At 40.4% G+C, this 17,734-nt stretch overlaps 1 protein-coding gene across 1 annotated transcript in view; it reads right to left on the bottom strand.

Moving 5' to 3' along the window:
* The window catches only part of megf10 (multiple EGF-like-domains 10), a 130,971-nt gene that overhangs the window by 13,392 nt on the left and 99,845 nt on the right, over positions 1-17,734 (bottom strand). The window contains exons 9-13 of the mRNA XM_033647526.2: positions 11,600-11,812; positions 8,586-8,760; positions 3,944-4,064; positions 2,572-2,735; positions 102-204 (exon numbers count right to left, since the gene is read on the bottom strand). Of these exons, the coding sequence (XP_033503417.1) occupies positions 102-204; positions 2,572-2,735; positions 3,944-4,064; positions 8,586-8,760; positions 11,600-11,812 (776 nt within the window). The remainder of the gene's footprint in view (positions 1-101; positions 205-2,571; positions 2,736-3,943; positions 4,065-8,585; positions 8,761-11,599; positions 11,813-17,734) is intronic.

Below are 17,734 nucleotides of genomic sequence, written 5' to 3' on the forward strand. Positions count from 1 at the left end.
CAAATAGGAGGTAATGATATTCATGGTACACTGTAACGCTCAGATATCTTGTCAGACTATGTGCAGACAAATCAGCCAAGAGAACATTGTTAAGGTGTTACCAGTCCATCCAGCCAGACAGCGGCAGTGCCCAGTAGAGTGGTGACATCCATCAGCATGACTGCAGTCACAGCGTTCTTTACAGTCCAGACCGTATGTGCCATCCTGAGGAGGACCAACAATAACCATCACAGACATGAACTTCAGTAAAAGCTTCATTTACATGACATGCAGCACGCTTTTCATCATCGGAGAGAAACTTTTCATGCTTTTTAATCCTATTTAATTTCCCACAGCTTCGTATGTTCTAACAGGGCAGTTTACACAGTATGAGCTCAAATATAGCCCCAAAAGCTGTGGCCTCAAAATAACCACAAGATCAGCTCTCATCCTGATAAAGTGTGATGCACAAAAACGAATGAATGAATGAAAAAAACAAAAACAAACAAAAAACAGTTATCCATTTCTGAAAACCAGGTATAGAAAGGAGTAATTTTAAGTTGTATGTTGTTTTATGTTGTTTGTTTTGGGGTTTTTTCTAGATGAAAGCATGTCCCATCAGTTCTAGCAGACTCTGCAAGTACAACACTGGGAGGTATTACAGATAAAAACAAAAATGCTGAGAGATATAGGATATTCTGCATATTCCAAGCTGTATCAAACATGTGTATGTCCTGTTTTAGATTGTGTGTCAGGAATATGGGGTTACAAAAAGTTACAAAAATGAACATGTCCAGAATTGGGCTGTTTCGATTCTTTTTGGAACTTCATAAATATGCCTGTTTTGGCATTTGTTGGAGACATGGGGTGGGACTCATGTGAAGTAAGATGGAAGGCCAGCATGGTGAGCCTGTGGAACAGGCTGCTGGATTTACCAACCAACAGGGTAGCTAGTGAAATGTTTCCCTAGGACCTGTCTGTCGGAGGTGAATGGGCATCTGAAATATTTGATTTACAAGAGGAATGTGGCCTTGAAGGAAATTATTTTGAAAAGGCAAATAAGCTCTCTGTTTATTTAAGAAAGACTGCAAATGTGAAAAATATGATAAGTACAACTTGCTTAAAAGTCAATGATCACTCTATACACAGCTAAGAGTGCTCTTGAGAGAGTGTTCACAGTGGTATATTATCACTGTGTATTGAAACTGGAAGATACAGAGGTGTAATTGAAGACAAAAGAATATTGTGAGGTGAATAAGGTGGAAAATTAGTATAATTTTATTCTATACTGTCCTTTATATCATGATTTTGAGGATGGTGCTTTAATTAAATGTCTTTTTAATAATGTTTATATGTGCATTTTCTGAGAATCTTTAAGGGCATGGGGTAGGAGGAAAAAAGTATACTATGACGACTTCTCTGACTCTGTTTGGACTACTGGATTGAAAATGGAAACAAATAGTGTTTGGCACTGATTCATGTAAATTTCAATTTTGTCCTGTTTGGATCCATTTATGTGTCTGTGTATTATGTATTTTGTCTTGTACTCAAGGGGCTGTGCTTGTGCTTTGTATTTATTTTTTGTCATGGGAAATCTCTCAATGCAGTGTTTGTGGGTATGTCTTTCTTTTTGCCTGATAATGTTTGTGTTCATGTTTGGATGGTATTTGTGTGGTGCTGGATGATGGTGGGTTGATATACCAGGATGTTTGGTGTGTTACTGGTTAATGAGTCTCAATAATCCTACAAGGGATGGCTCATGTAAATGTCCAGACAAAAAAAATACATTAATTCATTCATTAATTTGATATTACATGAATTGTTTTCATTTTAACTATTTGTGTTAATTCAACATTAACATTTTTAGTTTATAACTGCACATACCAAATCACATCTCCAACTACTACATAGTCTGAAAAATATTTGGTTGTTATGTCAAAATCCTTATCTGTTGACGCAGTCTCACTGAAATACATGAAATGGACACAACCTCTTAACCATCACATGCTGCTGGGCACTAAAGTCAATGCTGGCAAAGCAAAATCAATGTAAATGCAAAGTCTTTAACAGTTGCAGTTTCAAACACATTGTTATTGTGGTTAATGTTTTTAAATTGTTGCAGTTTGGTTAGGTTTAGGGAACAAGAAAAAAAGTACTTAGTTAAGTATGGGGAAGGATTGTGGTTTTGGTAAAAAAATAACTATGTACATAACAAAACAAAAAGCAAACAAACAATATATACTATTAATACTGAATTCAGCCACTGTAACAAAAGATTCTCTAGACTTTGCACTGGTATTGCTGCATTGAGTTTGTATCAGTTTCTTGCATTACTGTGAGGCCTGGCTAGATTTGTCATGTTAAGACATATGAAAACATCCACTGGGTCTTTTAAGGAAAAGTGATTTTCAGTGGTCTAGAGCTGTAATTTTCCCACTGACCTGCCAACAGAAATAATATTGAACACATCTGAGAAAAGAACATGCACTTTCTAAAACACAATAAAACAAAAAGCAAACAAAAACAATAACAATTAAGAAAAATTAGGGGCTTTATCCATGTAAATATCTAAAAGCATCCCTGTCCTCTCACCTGGCAGCGGAGTTCACACCTGTCTCCTCTCCAGCCTGGAGCACAGGTACAGTGACCATTCAGGGCATTACATGCTCCTCCGTTGCCACACATGCAGGTGAGGTTACAGCCCAGACCCCAGGTACCACTGGGACAGTTGATAGAGCAGTCCACCCCGTGCCACCCTGATTAAACAAGGTTATTAACATTCAAACACACACATGTAGGCCTACCTTAGTTACCATTAACAGTAGCTAGCATCAAAACCATTGCCAAAACCATGTAACACAATGATAAAAATACATCTAGAACAGTTTCTCTGAAAGAATGCTGACACTGTTGTATGACTTTGCGAATCACTTAAGTTGCACATTAACAACAGTTTCTATCCATGTCGAATGTTGAATTAAGTTTCAGATAGTCAGAATGAAGTTGTAGATATCTTGAACTTGAATTATGACTAGTCAAAATTAAATTGTAGATATCTCAAACTGTAATTATAGATATCTCCAATTCAGTTGCAGATATCCGCAACTACACTGAAGATATCTATAATGACAAACCCCATACACATGAATGGCAAAAGTAGTTTGAATCTTACTAGTCAAAACTGAATTATATCTTAAATTAGAGTTTTGACTAGTCAAAATCTAATTACAGATATCTGTAACTGTAGTTTTGACTAGTCAGAATGACGTTATAGATATCTTCAATAAAAATTCATACTAGTCACAATGACATTACGACTAGTCAAAATGGTGTTGTTGATATCTATAATGGTAATTCCGAATAGTCAAACTTAGCGATTAAATGTTAAAACGGCTTGCCATCGCCGGCAATGAATTTTGGAGTCGTTTACCGACACGCCTCCTTATTAACACAGCGCACGGATGAACGTGAAGTCTATGCAGCAGCTGAATTGGTGAGGTGGACACACCGGCTCCACGGTGCTCTGCAGCGGTGGTCTGATTACACGCACGTCTCCAATGATTTGTGGAATCGACCACCGACATGCCTCCTCATCAGAAGAGTGGACGGAAAACGCCAAAGTCCCCGTGGCACCTCACTCATGTTGAAATAAATCTACATTGTGAAGCAACGCTTACTTGCACTTAATTGGAAATATTCTAGAAAAATACACTGAATTACAAGGCTTTAGAGAATAGTGCACTATTGTAGACTTAACATGTAAGGTTATAATAGGTCATGATCTAAAGTGGGCTGGTCTGAGGCATGAAACTCCAGGGCTGAAAATGAGTCTGACTCCAGCCCTGTGCTATAATGTTTTCGCTTCCTTCCTTTCATCCCCCCCTCTCTTTTTGCCTCCTTCCTCTTATCTTTCCTCTCCTCCTCTCTCCTCTCCTCCTCCCTCTCCTTCTACTCCTCAGCTCACCTGGTTTACAGGTGCAGGATCCGTCCACAGGTGAACACTGAGCTTTGTTCTTACAGTTACAGATGGATGCGCACTCCACTCCATGTGTTCCTGCTGGACAGGGGACTGAACAGTTGGGACCCTGAGAATGTCATTACAGGGGATAAATAGTTAGAAGAAGCAGTGAGGACATCACGCATCCTTTAAATGTACAGCTCCACCATCAGCAGCACCGAAGAGACATGATCAGATATCTGCTGTATTCAACTGAGTTCCACCCTCAAGTGCATCACTGCAGTCCTTTCCCCATTTTTCTTCATTGTTTTGTTGTCATAGGACAAGTTTTGTGACAACACATTCTCCAGCTGACATCGGATGTGTGTAGTAGATGTGTGACACAGCTGCATATGGTATATCTTGTCCCAAACATCAGCAGAGATGGACAGTGAGGTACTGTATGCTCATATTAACCAACTGTTAAACTTTAATTCTGTTGGAAAAACAGTGCATCAAGAGCATGTATCAAGCAGCCAAAATAAGAACTCTGTTCTTTGTCATTATTCTTGTTTAAGACCTCTGCTTTGCTGATTTTCCCATGGGGTCCTGATGTTTTCCCTGATAAACACTTCTATTACTGTGAGGGCCATGAAAGTGCTTTGAACAGATACAGTTCATGTGGAAACAATAAGGATTTGTCTCCTAGGCCTGACATCATACTTGGAAGTGGTTGTGGTTGTGTGTGGTGTGAACATGAGCTGATGTGAAGCTATGGATACTTAAAACCTAAGTCTGCTCCAGGTCTCACTGAACTTCTATTGGCAAAAGTAGCCTCTTCTATTAAATGTGATATGTCCTAACTTATTGTCTTTGGGATGGGTTCATTATGGCTGCAAGAGGTTTGATGATACTGTTTCAATAATAAAATGAAAGTTAAAAGTTAAAGGAATAATTTCACATTCTGGGAAACCGGCTTATTTGCTTCCTGTCTGTCTGTCTGTCTGTCTGTCTGTCTGTGTTAAGTATGGAGCTGGAGTCTGGTCATTGTTAGCCTAGCTTAGCATAAAGACTGAAAGCCGAGGGAAAACAGCTAGCCTGGCTTTGCCCAAGTTAAAAAACACACCTACCAGCACATGTACTGTAAAGCTCACTGACTACCGCACTGTATCTTTTATTGTTCAACTTCCTGAAGTCTTAACATGACAATCAATACTTCTACATGGACAGTTAAGTACAGCTAGAGCTATTAGTCATACTAATACAATAAATCGATTTTCTCTAATGTCATGTAAACATACTGACTGTTGGTGGTACCTTCTTGTCTACAGTCTAAAATCAAACACTCACAGACCATATCTGTTGTAGGAACAATGGGAACTGCCCATTGGTTCGACAGCCCATTGGTTCGACATCCCATTGTTCCGACCATATTAAACTCATTGTTCCAAAGTCCGTTCCGAAATCATCATGATGCCCTGTGGTTAAGGTCTGGTTAGGTTTAGGCACAAAAACCACTTGGTTAGGGTTAGGAAAAGATCATGGTGTGGGTTAAAATGAAAAAGAAAGTGACAAACACATAAGCCGTGAGCCTGCTCCGCCTCAAGCCGGTCGCAGCGCACCATACGCCCGCCGCGAGCCGTTCAGCACCGCGGACAGTCGGACTAATGGGATGTCGAACCAATGGGCTGTCGAACCAATGACGTGGACCCGGAACAACAGCATTCTAAACTCGGTGTAAAGGTGTCACTTGAGACCCCTCCAGGTTCCATATGTCGATCAACATCTTAAAGGAATTCAGCTTGTGACAACACGGCCATGCAGGGTCATTGACTATGCTTTTAAGTTCACCACATCCTCTCCCCTCTTGTCAACCACACCATCTAATTCACAACCTGGTGAAGAGGAAAAATTGAACAGATGTGAGGATTGTAAATTCAGTATGCATTCCTGAGCAGAGACTAAAGACTAGTTCACATTACGTGATTTTCACCGCGATTTTGACGTCGCAGAGGATCTTGAGAGCCACCTTGGGTCGGAGGTGAGTCGGCAGATAATCTGCCACGACGAATCCTATTGTGTGAACAAATCTATTAGCAAGTCGCCCCCTAGTCTGTGACTGGGACTGGATATCTAGTATGCTAGAAAACTGGAGAAGGCTGACACACTGACAAAGAGCATCAGCCAATGAGAGGCGGGATACATCCACGTCAGCACGCAGGAGGACAGAAGAAATGTGAGGAGGACAAGCCGCAGGGTTGCCACTTGCCAGGTCCGCTTATTAGCCGCGACTCTGGGCTTGTTTCTAAAGTGGAGTTGCTTATTTGGGCTTGCTCTCTAAACATCACCTTCCTCTATATCTGTCTAAGAAGTTATTTAAATGCATGAAAGTCCCTTCTTTTGGGCTTGTTTCCATAGCCCCGGTTGCTTGTTTCTCTCCCAAGATCTGGCAACACTGACAAGCCGGCAACAACAATGGCGGCGTCCACAGGATCTACAAACCTAGTTTGTAGTGTTTGTGCACGAATCATTTATGCTTGTGTTCCGCTGATATATGAGGAATAATAAATATACAAATTTAATTTTGATGTTAAGAGCCAATTTTGACCATAATGGGAAGAGTATGCGTCTATCACATCTAAGATGTTAAAGTAGCCTATATAATTTCACAAATAAAGTTTTGTTAAAGTTCATTAAGTTTCCTCTGAAATAAAATAACGTCTAAATTCGGACACGCCCTCTCAAGATGGTGGGATAAAACTATTGAGCTCAGCACATCTCTGCACTTTCCTCTCTTTCTTTTTACTTTACTTTTTACTTTCTCTTTTTCTTTCTGTTGCTGTTCCTACTTCTAGTTATACTCTTTATGCCTGAACCCATTACACTCTTAAACTTGGTTCCTGCGTAACTCTTTCTTTTCTTACGATCAGAATTATTTTGAACTTTTAAATTTTGCTTGACACATCCAGGACTGTTTGTCTGTCCTGAGGTTTCTTTCTTTTTGTCTGTGCTTTCAGTAATATTATACCTGAAGCGACGAAGCCAGCCAATTGTAACATTTTTTTTTCTACACGTTGATAATGACTTTGATAATAATATGGAACGGCCGACGTGATTGTTTTCAACTTTGAGGAGGAGTGAGGAGCCATAGCTAAATAGATGAGTTTCTGTTCGGCCTGCAACTCCATCAAAGATTCATCAGATCCAGCGGCTGTCAGCCACTTGTCCAAGTGTCCGCAGAGCAGGAGCTCTTTGGCCAAATCAAGAGACTTTCTGCCGCCTTAAATCACCGACGTGTGAAGACCACCTAAAGGACACCGCCTTCAGGCTCCACCACCCCTCACTGCTGCGTTCCAGTTTGTATCACCCTGCTGGAGGGCTGTGAAGTGAAGCCGGGAGTTGCCAGCGCCAGTCCGGGGTCCCCAAAAAACATCCGACTGAGTCATCTCTTCTCAAAGTAGGCTAAATCCCCCTCACCTGATGCAGCCGCTGTGTTGTGATAAGAGTTGATGTCGAATAGGAGACTTAGTTACTCTGATCTTAATTTAGGTTTCGTTAGGTAAAGAATTTTGTGCATCCCTGCGTCCCCAATGTATCTATAGTCACATACTCTCTCTCAGTATCACCAAACTAAATAGCTAACTGACAAAAGTGTTACCTCTTGTCTTAATCCATCTATACATACTGTTGATTTTGTGTTATTTCATATCATCCTCATTTATTATTAATTTACTCAGTTGTTAAAACATTTAGCCCTAAATAAATCTTCATTTATCACCAAGTCATAGTCTGTGAATATTTCGTTTTAGCAGGAACTAAGATCACTGTATACACAATTCATAACCCAGATACTGAGACTGATTCATTATTGATAAGTGTACTGATGAATTAATAATTGGTTTCCGGAGTTATTAATTTGATTAGTCACTTTCCTCCTTGCAAACATTTTCTAAAGGTATTGCTCCTACACTGTCAACTCATACCATAGCTGGATACACTGGTTGGATGGATAAACAGTTGTTTGTTGAGAAATACTTCCAGCATGTGACTCCCCCTAAAACTACAAACTTCTATTCCTATGTTTCATTTTCTAGCTTTAGAGGTGTATTTCTAACTTTGGACAGTTGCTGTTTCCCCCTGCTTCTAGTCTTAATGCTAAGCTAGGCCAACCACATCCAAACTCCAGCTCTGTACTTAACACACAGACACGAGATTGATACAGATATTCTTATCTAAGTCTCAAAGAGAAAGCTAATATCTGTATTTTCCAAAATGTTGAACCATTAGTTGAAGTGAAATTCCAAAATAGTATTTTCAGGTCCAGAGGAGGACTAGAAGTGTTACCTGTGCGATTGGCTGAGAGTGAAATGCATTGTATATTCTCCTTTATCATGATTTTCACTGTTTCACTGTGATGATTTCAGTTCCTTGAAATCTCTGGCCTTGGTTTGCTGGCTATGATTCAGTCAGATGAGTTGAGTTCAGTCAATTTTATTTCAATATCCAGATTCACAAATCAGATTTTTGCCAAGGGCTTTGAGCTGGATGATGAGCCTATGACAACATTATGTATCATACATACTGGATGATACATAATCCAAATGGATTCACATGATTTGTGACCTTACACATTCATTGACATTCTGACATGACAAAAATGGGGTTTTACCATGAAGCCTGGAGCACAGATACACTCTCCAGTCACACTGTGGCAGTCAGCACCGTTCTGGCACTGGCACACCTGCTGGCAGGACTCGCCATAAAATCCTGGGGTACACGTCTCATTGCAGTAGAGGCCTGACCAGCCAGGCTGACATGTACACTCTCCTGACATTGGGTGGCAGCTGGAGACAAGAGAGGAACATACCAGAGTTAGAGATTGTATATAATCCTAGTTTAGTTTTTGCTCATACTGTAGGTCTATTACTGCGTCTCACATTTAGGGATCCTAACTGTGACCTGCCAGGGTTATGGCCTAAAGGCTTTTGTATGCTTGAAATACACGTTTGTATGACTTGTTGTCCAACCACATCTAAAGTCAAATAGTTTCTGCCTGTTCTCAGTGGGTGCACAAAACCTGACTGGCACAGTGCTATTGTGTGCCCGTTGGGCACAGTTTCCAGTCCATTTTAATGCAGCACACAAAGCAACACATGCTGCCTTATGTCAGCCTGAATCAATGGCTTTCTGCGGCAAGTAAACAATCATGAATTCCAACAGCATTGTTAACAGTACAAACTAATAAGTAGAATTACCACCCTGTAGTTGTATGCCTCCATGCACCAGTCAAGTTTCTCTTATAGTTAAATTCATCTCTGTGAAAACATGGATGCTTCACACCCACTGTCCCCCTGACAGCACAGAAGATCTATACCAGGGCTATTCAATTACAAAATCAATTGGGCCGGATTATAAAGCCAGACAATGTCAATGGGCCACATTTTCAGCAGTGAGCAACTTATCTATTTTTTAGTTTTTTTTTATATATATATATATGAAAGCCAGACTTCACCGGGTATAATGATTTTAATTACTTTAATTACAGTTGTTGCTGAAATTATTTTTATTAGCTGGTAACCTCAGTTCTCAGATACCAGCTCAGGTAGAATGTCCTCCTTTACACTTTTGACAAAACCATCTTCACATATAGGATGTCACAACAAAGAAAGGAAGAAGGTTTATGTAGGATGCGGGGCCTTTAAAGCACACATGCTTAGGGGCCCATCATTTCAGTCCTTTAGGCCTATAGTGGGGAAAAACAACAACTTGGTGAAAAAAGAATGATTAATGTGTGTTTAACTGGGATAGTACGTTGTTCAGATTTAGAACACTAAACAAAAAGTTCTAGCCAGAAACTCAAATTGAGAGAAAGAACCGGACCATACCCACATCTCTCAGACCTGAATGAACTGGCTGGTAATGTCAAATTTTAGAGCAGAACTGGGACCCAAAGCTATATGTTTGCTTAATTTCATTCATTACTGACCCTATTTAAGGTTTTTTTTTTGGGGAGGTTTTCCTTATCCGCTGTGAGGGTCTAAGGACAGAGGGATGTCGTATACTGTAAAGCCCTGTGAGGCAAATTGTGATTTGTGATACTGGGTTTTTTAATTAAAATTGAATTGAAAATTGAATTATCTAGCCATGCTAACTTTTATGCTTTTGCTACACTCTTTCGGTCTCATTCATGAAATGTTAGTAATGTAAGTAGATTTGCACATAAAAAACCTTGGTACTAAAACCTACACCGTATTCATGAATGCTTAAGAAAACTGTGCATGGTCATGAATGCCAATCAATCGTAAATTGAAAGCGTGCTCCTGCTTGTCAGCAATTAGCATACATCCCCGCTCATGAATAGTCAGTGATCACCATATATGGAGGTAATAATTACTATGGATAGGTGCATCCTGTCGACTTGCGAACATGGAGCAAACAAAGAAAGGGGGGGGGGGATTTTTCTGTCACTGAAAGTTAAGTTATTTTGGGTGAAGCAGAATAGAGACATTTTTTTAAATTATATATATATATATATATATATATATATAGATAGATATATAGATATATGTGTATATATATATATATATAGATATATAGGGGGGTTGGAGCCTATCCCAGTTGACATTGGGCGAGAGGCAGGGTACACCCTGGACAGGTCGCCAGACTATCGGGGCTGACACATAGGGACAGACAACCATTCACACTCACATTCTCACCTATGGCCAATTTATAGTCACCAATTAACCTGCATGTCTTTGGACTGTGGGAGGAAGCCAGAGTACCCGGAGAAAACCTGCGCTGACACGGGAAGAACATGCAAACTCCGCACAGAAGGGCTCCCTCCTGGGATAGAACCAGGAACCCTCTTGCTGTGAGGCGACAGTGCTAACCACTACAACACCGTGCTGCCCATATATGTACATACATACAAATATATATATATATATATATATATATATATACATATCCAATACGAAATTTGATGCAGAAAAATGCATCACAATGTTTATTATTTACATCAGGCAAATCGTAGTTCTATACGGCCTGAGGTCTCCAGTGTGCACTCTAGGTAATCCTTCAGTAACATGCAGAGTGCACAGACAAGCATGTGAACAAATATATTCACAATGGTTGTCTATGTGAGTGTATGGTTTAAAAGCAAATATACCTCAGGTTCTACTGATCCTGATACAAAACTGAAGCAAAGGTGACCGATACTGATAAATTGAAAGTCTCCATGAAATTCACTCCATGCCAGCAGGGTGGGGAATATCTGCCGTGTGGAACCTGCCTGTACTAGTGACAGCTGGCCCACCTGATACAGCAGTCCCATTGAGGAGCAGCAGAACAGCTGTGTAGACACATGCAGCCGCCAGCTGTGCCAGCCTAACTGACCACTGACTACTGGGCCACAACAGTCAGCTGTCTACAGCATCAACCATCACCCTGACAAACATACACAGACAACACGTGAATACTTCTTCCTGACACCTGCTAACACTTGAATTTGAAAGATACAGATTTAAACACTCAGAGTAATAATTTGGAATATTTCAGGTGGCTGACTGACTAAAACATTTACTCTGTTTTTCAAGATGTGGAAACCTGGAAAATTTGGAAACTTTAAATTGACTGCATATACTACACATGCAAGATGGCGTTTGAACAGGATCTACTGCATACCTGTGTGTGTTCTGGGCGTAGCATGGACACTTCCTATCACACCGGAGGCCATAGTGTCCTTCAGGACACAGTCGGGCATCACACGTTTCCCCTGTGTATCCTGGCTCACACAAACACATTCCGTTGGTGTGGTAGCACTTGCTGTTGTTCTTACAACGACACGTCTTTGCACAGCCAGCACCATAAGTACCGATTGGACACTCATCCTGGCACCTGTTCACAGCAAGACACAGCAATGTACAGGGTAATCATTTGAAAAGGCAGCCAACATGACTAAACAATTTCTTTTTCATACTTTTGTGTTCAGGAAATCTGTGTATTGACAGCAAAACTGTATGTTCAGTTTATCCAGTTATGATGTAAATGCTTTGAGTTTTCAGTGTTGAGGTTTATGCAATGATCAGAAGGGGCAATACATTCGTTGAGACCACTGTAGATATTGACTGACTGTATGTTGATTCATGCAGTTATCATTTTGAGTGTTATAGGCTTTTTTGCACAGTGGGTATAGTGTTATGAGAAAGCTCTTTTGGAGATTGCACTAAAGAGTTTGGAGAATGAGGTTAGAGTTTCAGGAAATGCTTCTACGCAAATCAGGGGATTGTTAAAAAAACTGTTAACTTCCTGTAGCTTTTATGCTGAAGGTGAGGGGTTTATTTTTAAAGTCTAACTCCCATGAATTCAACCTGACTCCAAAAATATTTTTCCCTTACAGTTTATCAGTAATCATCATTTATTGATCTGTAGGCAGGGTTTAGCAACATCAACTAGGAGGCTCTGTATATATCGACACCTCCTCCTCCTAAGTCATCAGCAGCATCTACATATTAGATCTATGATATATATCGATCTATCTATCTATGTATCTATGTATCTATCTATGTATCTATGTATCTATCTATCTATCTATTAGTAAATAGGTAGATGCATACACAATAGGGCTGAATAACTTCATCTTTTAATTTATGGTTGCAAATCAACCTCTGGCGACCATGAATATTCAAGTATATATGTACAGATGAATTAAAATGTATCACCATCCTTTGTCCAACCATGACTGTAGCAAAAGTGTCATGAATTTAAGCAGTCTGTTGACTTGTTTCATCCACTACACTCTACTGACTGCAGTAAAAAGCCTCTGTGGTGGTTCCATGGCTCGGTCAGAATCACAGTCATTGCTGGAATACAGATTTTCAGCTAATTTGGTGACAGCTAAGCAAAACAAACCACTCGCAAACAAACAGTTTAATTGAATGCAGTGGGTATCTCTTCCATGGTTACAGTACAAACATATATCAGACCAACCACCAAATCAAGCTGGATTTTAAAATAAAACGCCCTGTCCCTCTCCAATCATTCAGAGCAGGCTAGAAGAAGAAAAAGGGCAAATATGACCCTAACTGTGTTTTTTAGTACTTAAAAGATTTACTCAACATTCACTTGACATTTAATGCTGTGGTTGTTTTTTTTTACATTTTAACACCACATTTTCTCATCTACATTCTTGCAAAGCACTAGCAAACAGCAGTGGTGCTCCTCCTAAGGGACAGATATCTCCCCCCACTTCCAGTGGGTTCGGGCGTGGCATGGCCAGCCCAGTTCTAAGCTGTGTTGTACTGTGACGTCTGGCTTCCCTTAAACCCTTATTTACTCATGAAAGAGCACTTGGAAGGGCTATTCCTGTCTCGTCACTGGTCTGCTTAAGTATATGGTGTGTGTTCTCTGATATTGCTAATTATATGGGCCTGAAGCCCTGCGTGGTGCTCTGCTGACATTTGTCTGTGAAAACACTGACTGGGCTTCCTGGTTGTGTTTTCTGTCTTCTCCCTGGAGGATGTGGAAGAGTTAAGGAGACACAGATGAGTTGATTTGATCTTGTTTCTTGGTTTCACTCTTGAGCATGTCATCATTAGGTTCAGTAAGGACAACAAGGTCATGTCAACTGTAAGATGCAAAAGATCTTCTGTGGGATTTTCTCACGATCCTGGTTCTTAGCCCTGATCTAATGCAATCCAATACAAATGTTCTGCTAAAAAGTCTTTAATGAAGTCTAAAATTTTCAGTTTTTGTTATCAATGTCAAAGAGGGGTTAACTCTTTTTTTTTCTTTTTGCAACACAAAAGACAAAACAGAACAACCCCGGGAAGACAAGTGTCTTCCAGGCAAGTACATCTAATCAGAAAACCAGGTCGCACTTTTGGCCCTACTCCAGGGAGGGTCCATTTCAGGCGTGGCATATCACGGCTTGGCATGTTTAAACTGACAACAGAAATGCAACGTTTGACTTAGCTTGGCCATAAGTGCTAATGGAAAAGCCCTATGTGTACGTGTCTGTGTGTATGTGCATGTGCATATATCTGTGTCTAAATCATCAGTCTGGGGTAGCGGCTGAAATATTTTCAGGAATTCTGTGGTTCAGATTCATGTGGGATTCCCGCAGAATGGTAGTCAACTTCACCATTCATCACATGATTGAGACGGTACAGGAAAAAAAGTCCTGGGAGTGGGCGGGACAGGAATCATAATAACAATATTAAGCTAGCAATGTGAAGCCAACAGCTCTTAGTTTGTTTCCACAGACTATGGAAATATGTATCTGTGAGTGTGAGCACACACATCATTTTATGTAGGCCTATATCAAGTAAAATCGCAATGCTGTGCCAAATTTAAGAGTACACTTAAGACCTTGCTTTTTGATGAACACTTATAATTTGGGCTGGCTCAGGCTTGCATTGGACCAGCCCCTAGTTAGGCTGATGTAGGCCTAGTCTGCCAGGGGACTGCCTATGTTACACTGAGCCCCTTCTGTCCCTCTCTCTCTCTTCATTTGTTAACATGCATGTCCTGTTACTGCATCTCACTAACTCAGCGTCTCCACCGGAGTCTTTGTGCTCCACTGTCTCGCAGGTTCCCTCGGATCGCAGTTGCGCCTGGATCATGGGTCGTGGTTGCACTGCTGCTGTGGTCCTGTCTGATGCCTGCTCTTTTGCTATGATTATTATTAGGCCCATATGGAATCTGTGCCTGCCTCTGCAGATTTTAGGAAAATAGATGCTGCTTGTAAAACTCAGAATGTTGTCACTGTCTCCTCCATCTTCTTGTGCCTGTGTGTGACTACTGTGTGTTGTATTCACTTAGCATTAAAGTCAAAGTATGTGGTGTAGTAGGAAGAAATGTAAAAAATAGGATTTACTGTTAATGGATTGTTAATAGATTGTTAATAATTATTTTAGCCTGCCTGAGGTAATTATAGGTTTTAATGTATTGTGTGAGGTCATTTTTGGCCCAAAACAATTGTTATCATAAATGAATATCACATTTTGAGCAAAAAAAAATAAAATAAAAAAAGAAGCAAATTATTATTAGCACATACATATGCTTTCATATATTGATATATACTTACATATACTGTCATAAACTATTATTTTTGTTGTTATTATTATTATTATTATTATTGTTATAGTTGTTATTGGGTGTGGTTACATGATGGCTTCTCATTTGGAATGAAATAAATCTGAATGAAAAGATTCAGAATTAAAGTTTTTCCAGTTAGTTTACATGGGAAATATTTATTCTGAATGAAGGTTTACACAGGAGATCAGTTTAATCGCCTTTTAATCGCCTTTATTCAGGTCCGCGCAAGGTTTGGGGCAGGGAAGGTTTCTGATTGCATAGGGGGCGGGGTGGCTGTTATGTGTTTATGTTTACCGGAAGAAAACACTGTAGTCCTCATTCCGGATAACAAGATGCTTGACAACGCCGTTCTTAGTGCCTTTTCAGGCTTGTTTTGCTTAAATTCTTGAAGCAGCAGTACGACAACAACCTTGTTCTGCTAATGCTTCGTCTGTTGAGGAGGAGAAGGTAGGTAGAAGGTCGAAGAAGGGAGATAGAAGACCGTGCTGCCATCTTGTCACGTGCGCGCACTATATACATCATCGCACCAGAAGGGCAAGCAAACGAGCATGCGCAGAAAGACCGGAATGAACTTAAAGAGGAATGAGTGTATACAAGTGCGAGAAAGTCTTTCATTCGGAATTAGAAACGGAATATTCCAGCCCCTTACATCGGAATGAATTTTCAATCGCATTGGCCATTTTCATTCCGAATTAGGTGTTTACAAGATCACTTTTAATAGGAATGAACTTTCATTCCAAATGAAAAGGGAATTAAACTGTCCATGTAAACCCACTCAGTGTTGTTGCTGTGCATCTTTCTCTCTCTCTATCTGAATGTATCATTTTGTTATAGGGATTACTGTCATGTTATCACGTTGATCTGTTCTGTACACATCTGTCCGTCCTAGAAGGTGGATCCCTCCTCAGTTGCTCCTTCTGAGGTTTCTATCATTTTTTCCCTTGTTAAAGTTTTTTTTTTTTTTTTATTAATGACGTACAGTTTTTCTGTGACAGCTCCTTTTTGTGGGACTGGAACGGGAATTTAAATTTAAATAAATAAAGCCAATGCTAGGCGGCACGGTGTTGTAGTGGTTATCACTGTTGCCTCACAGCAAGAGAGTTCCTGGTTCAATCCCGGGTGTGGGAGCCCTTCTGTGTGGAGTTTGCATGTTCTCCCCGTGTCAGCGTGGGTTTTCTCCGGGTACTCCGGCGTCCTCCCACAGTCCAAAGACATGCAGATTGGGGATAGGTTAATTGATGACTCTAAATTGTCTGTCCGTGTACTGAATGTGAGTGTGAATGGTTGTCTGTCTCTACTGTCAACCCTGCGATAGTCTGGTGACCTGTCCAGGGTGTACCCCGCCTCTTGCCCAATGTCAGCTGAGATAGGCTCCAGCCCCCCCACGACCTTCAAGAGGATAAGCGGTTAGAAAAAGGATGGATGGAAAACTAATGCTACTACTAAAAGCAATAATATTAACAATTAAGTCAGGCACCGCAGTTACACTCAAGCAGGAGCAGAGACAGAATTAGTATTCAGATTATTTATTTATCTTAGTATTATCAGAGATAGTGGATAAAGAGAGATACCCCACTCAGCTCACTTCCTGATTCAGTGACATCAGCGCCACGCCCCCGTAGGAGACTTGCGGCAGCTTTGAATGTATTGTCGTCAATGAGGAAAATGAACGTGATCACAATTTATGGTCAATTCTTTCGCCCTATAGTCACTAAAGTAAATATTGGGTTCGTTTTCCACAAGCCACACATCTTACCAATATTCTGACACTAAAGCTTCATTTTTCATCCGCACAGATCAAGAGAAAATTAACTTTGTTTGAGCCCTGTCCGTCTCAGAAAACAAGTTCTCACGAGATCTTGTGATCTTGATAAACAGGCGGTAAAATCACAGTTAGCTTACAAACAGTTATTTACCGCTAGTAATAAATAAAAAATGCCCAAGCTTTGTGCAGCAATAGGCTGCAATAGTAGGAAGAATGTATTTTCATTCCACCTGCTTCTCAATCCCCATACACAGACATCCACAGAGCCTCTGTTCAATACGGTGGTGGGGAAGGGGGGGGTTGAGGGTAGAACAGGCTCTGATTGGAGGGAGAGCTAACCACGCCCACTTAGGAGACAGGAAGAGTAACCGTTTTCTTAACATTGGATAAGCCTACGGTGGGGTATCTCCTTTATCCAATATCTCTGGTATTATTAGCAAAATGTACTTAAAGTAACAAAAAGTAAATGGCCCCTGTGAGTGATTGTTACTGCATATACCAGCACATTATTGGATTGTTATTGTGTAGTGTGACTTCTCTCCAGGTCTCCATGGTGGACAGGAGGTCATGTGGCTCAGGTTCTGTCTGTCTGTTAAAGGTTTTTTGGGGAAGATTTTCTTTTTCTGAATCAAGGGTATAGGGAGAGAGGGTGCTCTACAGGTTGTAAAGCCTTCTGGGGCAAACTGAGATTTGTAATATTGGGCTATATAAATAAAATTGACTTGATTTGACTTATTGTGTAATTTTTATGTGTAAGCAGGTTTTACTGTTGTAGCTGGTCAAGGCAGAGCTTGTTTAAACTACCTTTTATATTGTTTTATCTGAAAAAAGTCTGCAAAAATGTATATTTAATGTATATTAATGAACTGATAATTGGTTTTGCACATTAGGGGCTCTAGTTTCCCGGTGCAGCGCAGGGTGGCGCAGGGTGGCGAACCCCGCACAGAGCTAGTTTC

This window comes from Epinephelus lanceolatus, chromosome 19 (assembly GCF_041903045.1).
Source record: "Epinephelus lanceolatus isolate andai-2023 chromosome 19, ASM4190304v1, whole genome shotgun sequence".
NCBI lineage: Eukaryota > Metazoa > Chordata > Actinopteri > Perciformes > Serranidae > Epinephelus > Epinephelus lanceolatus.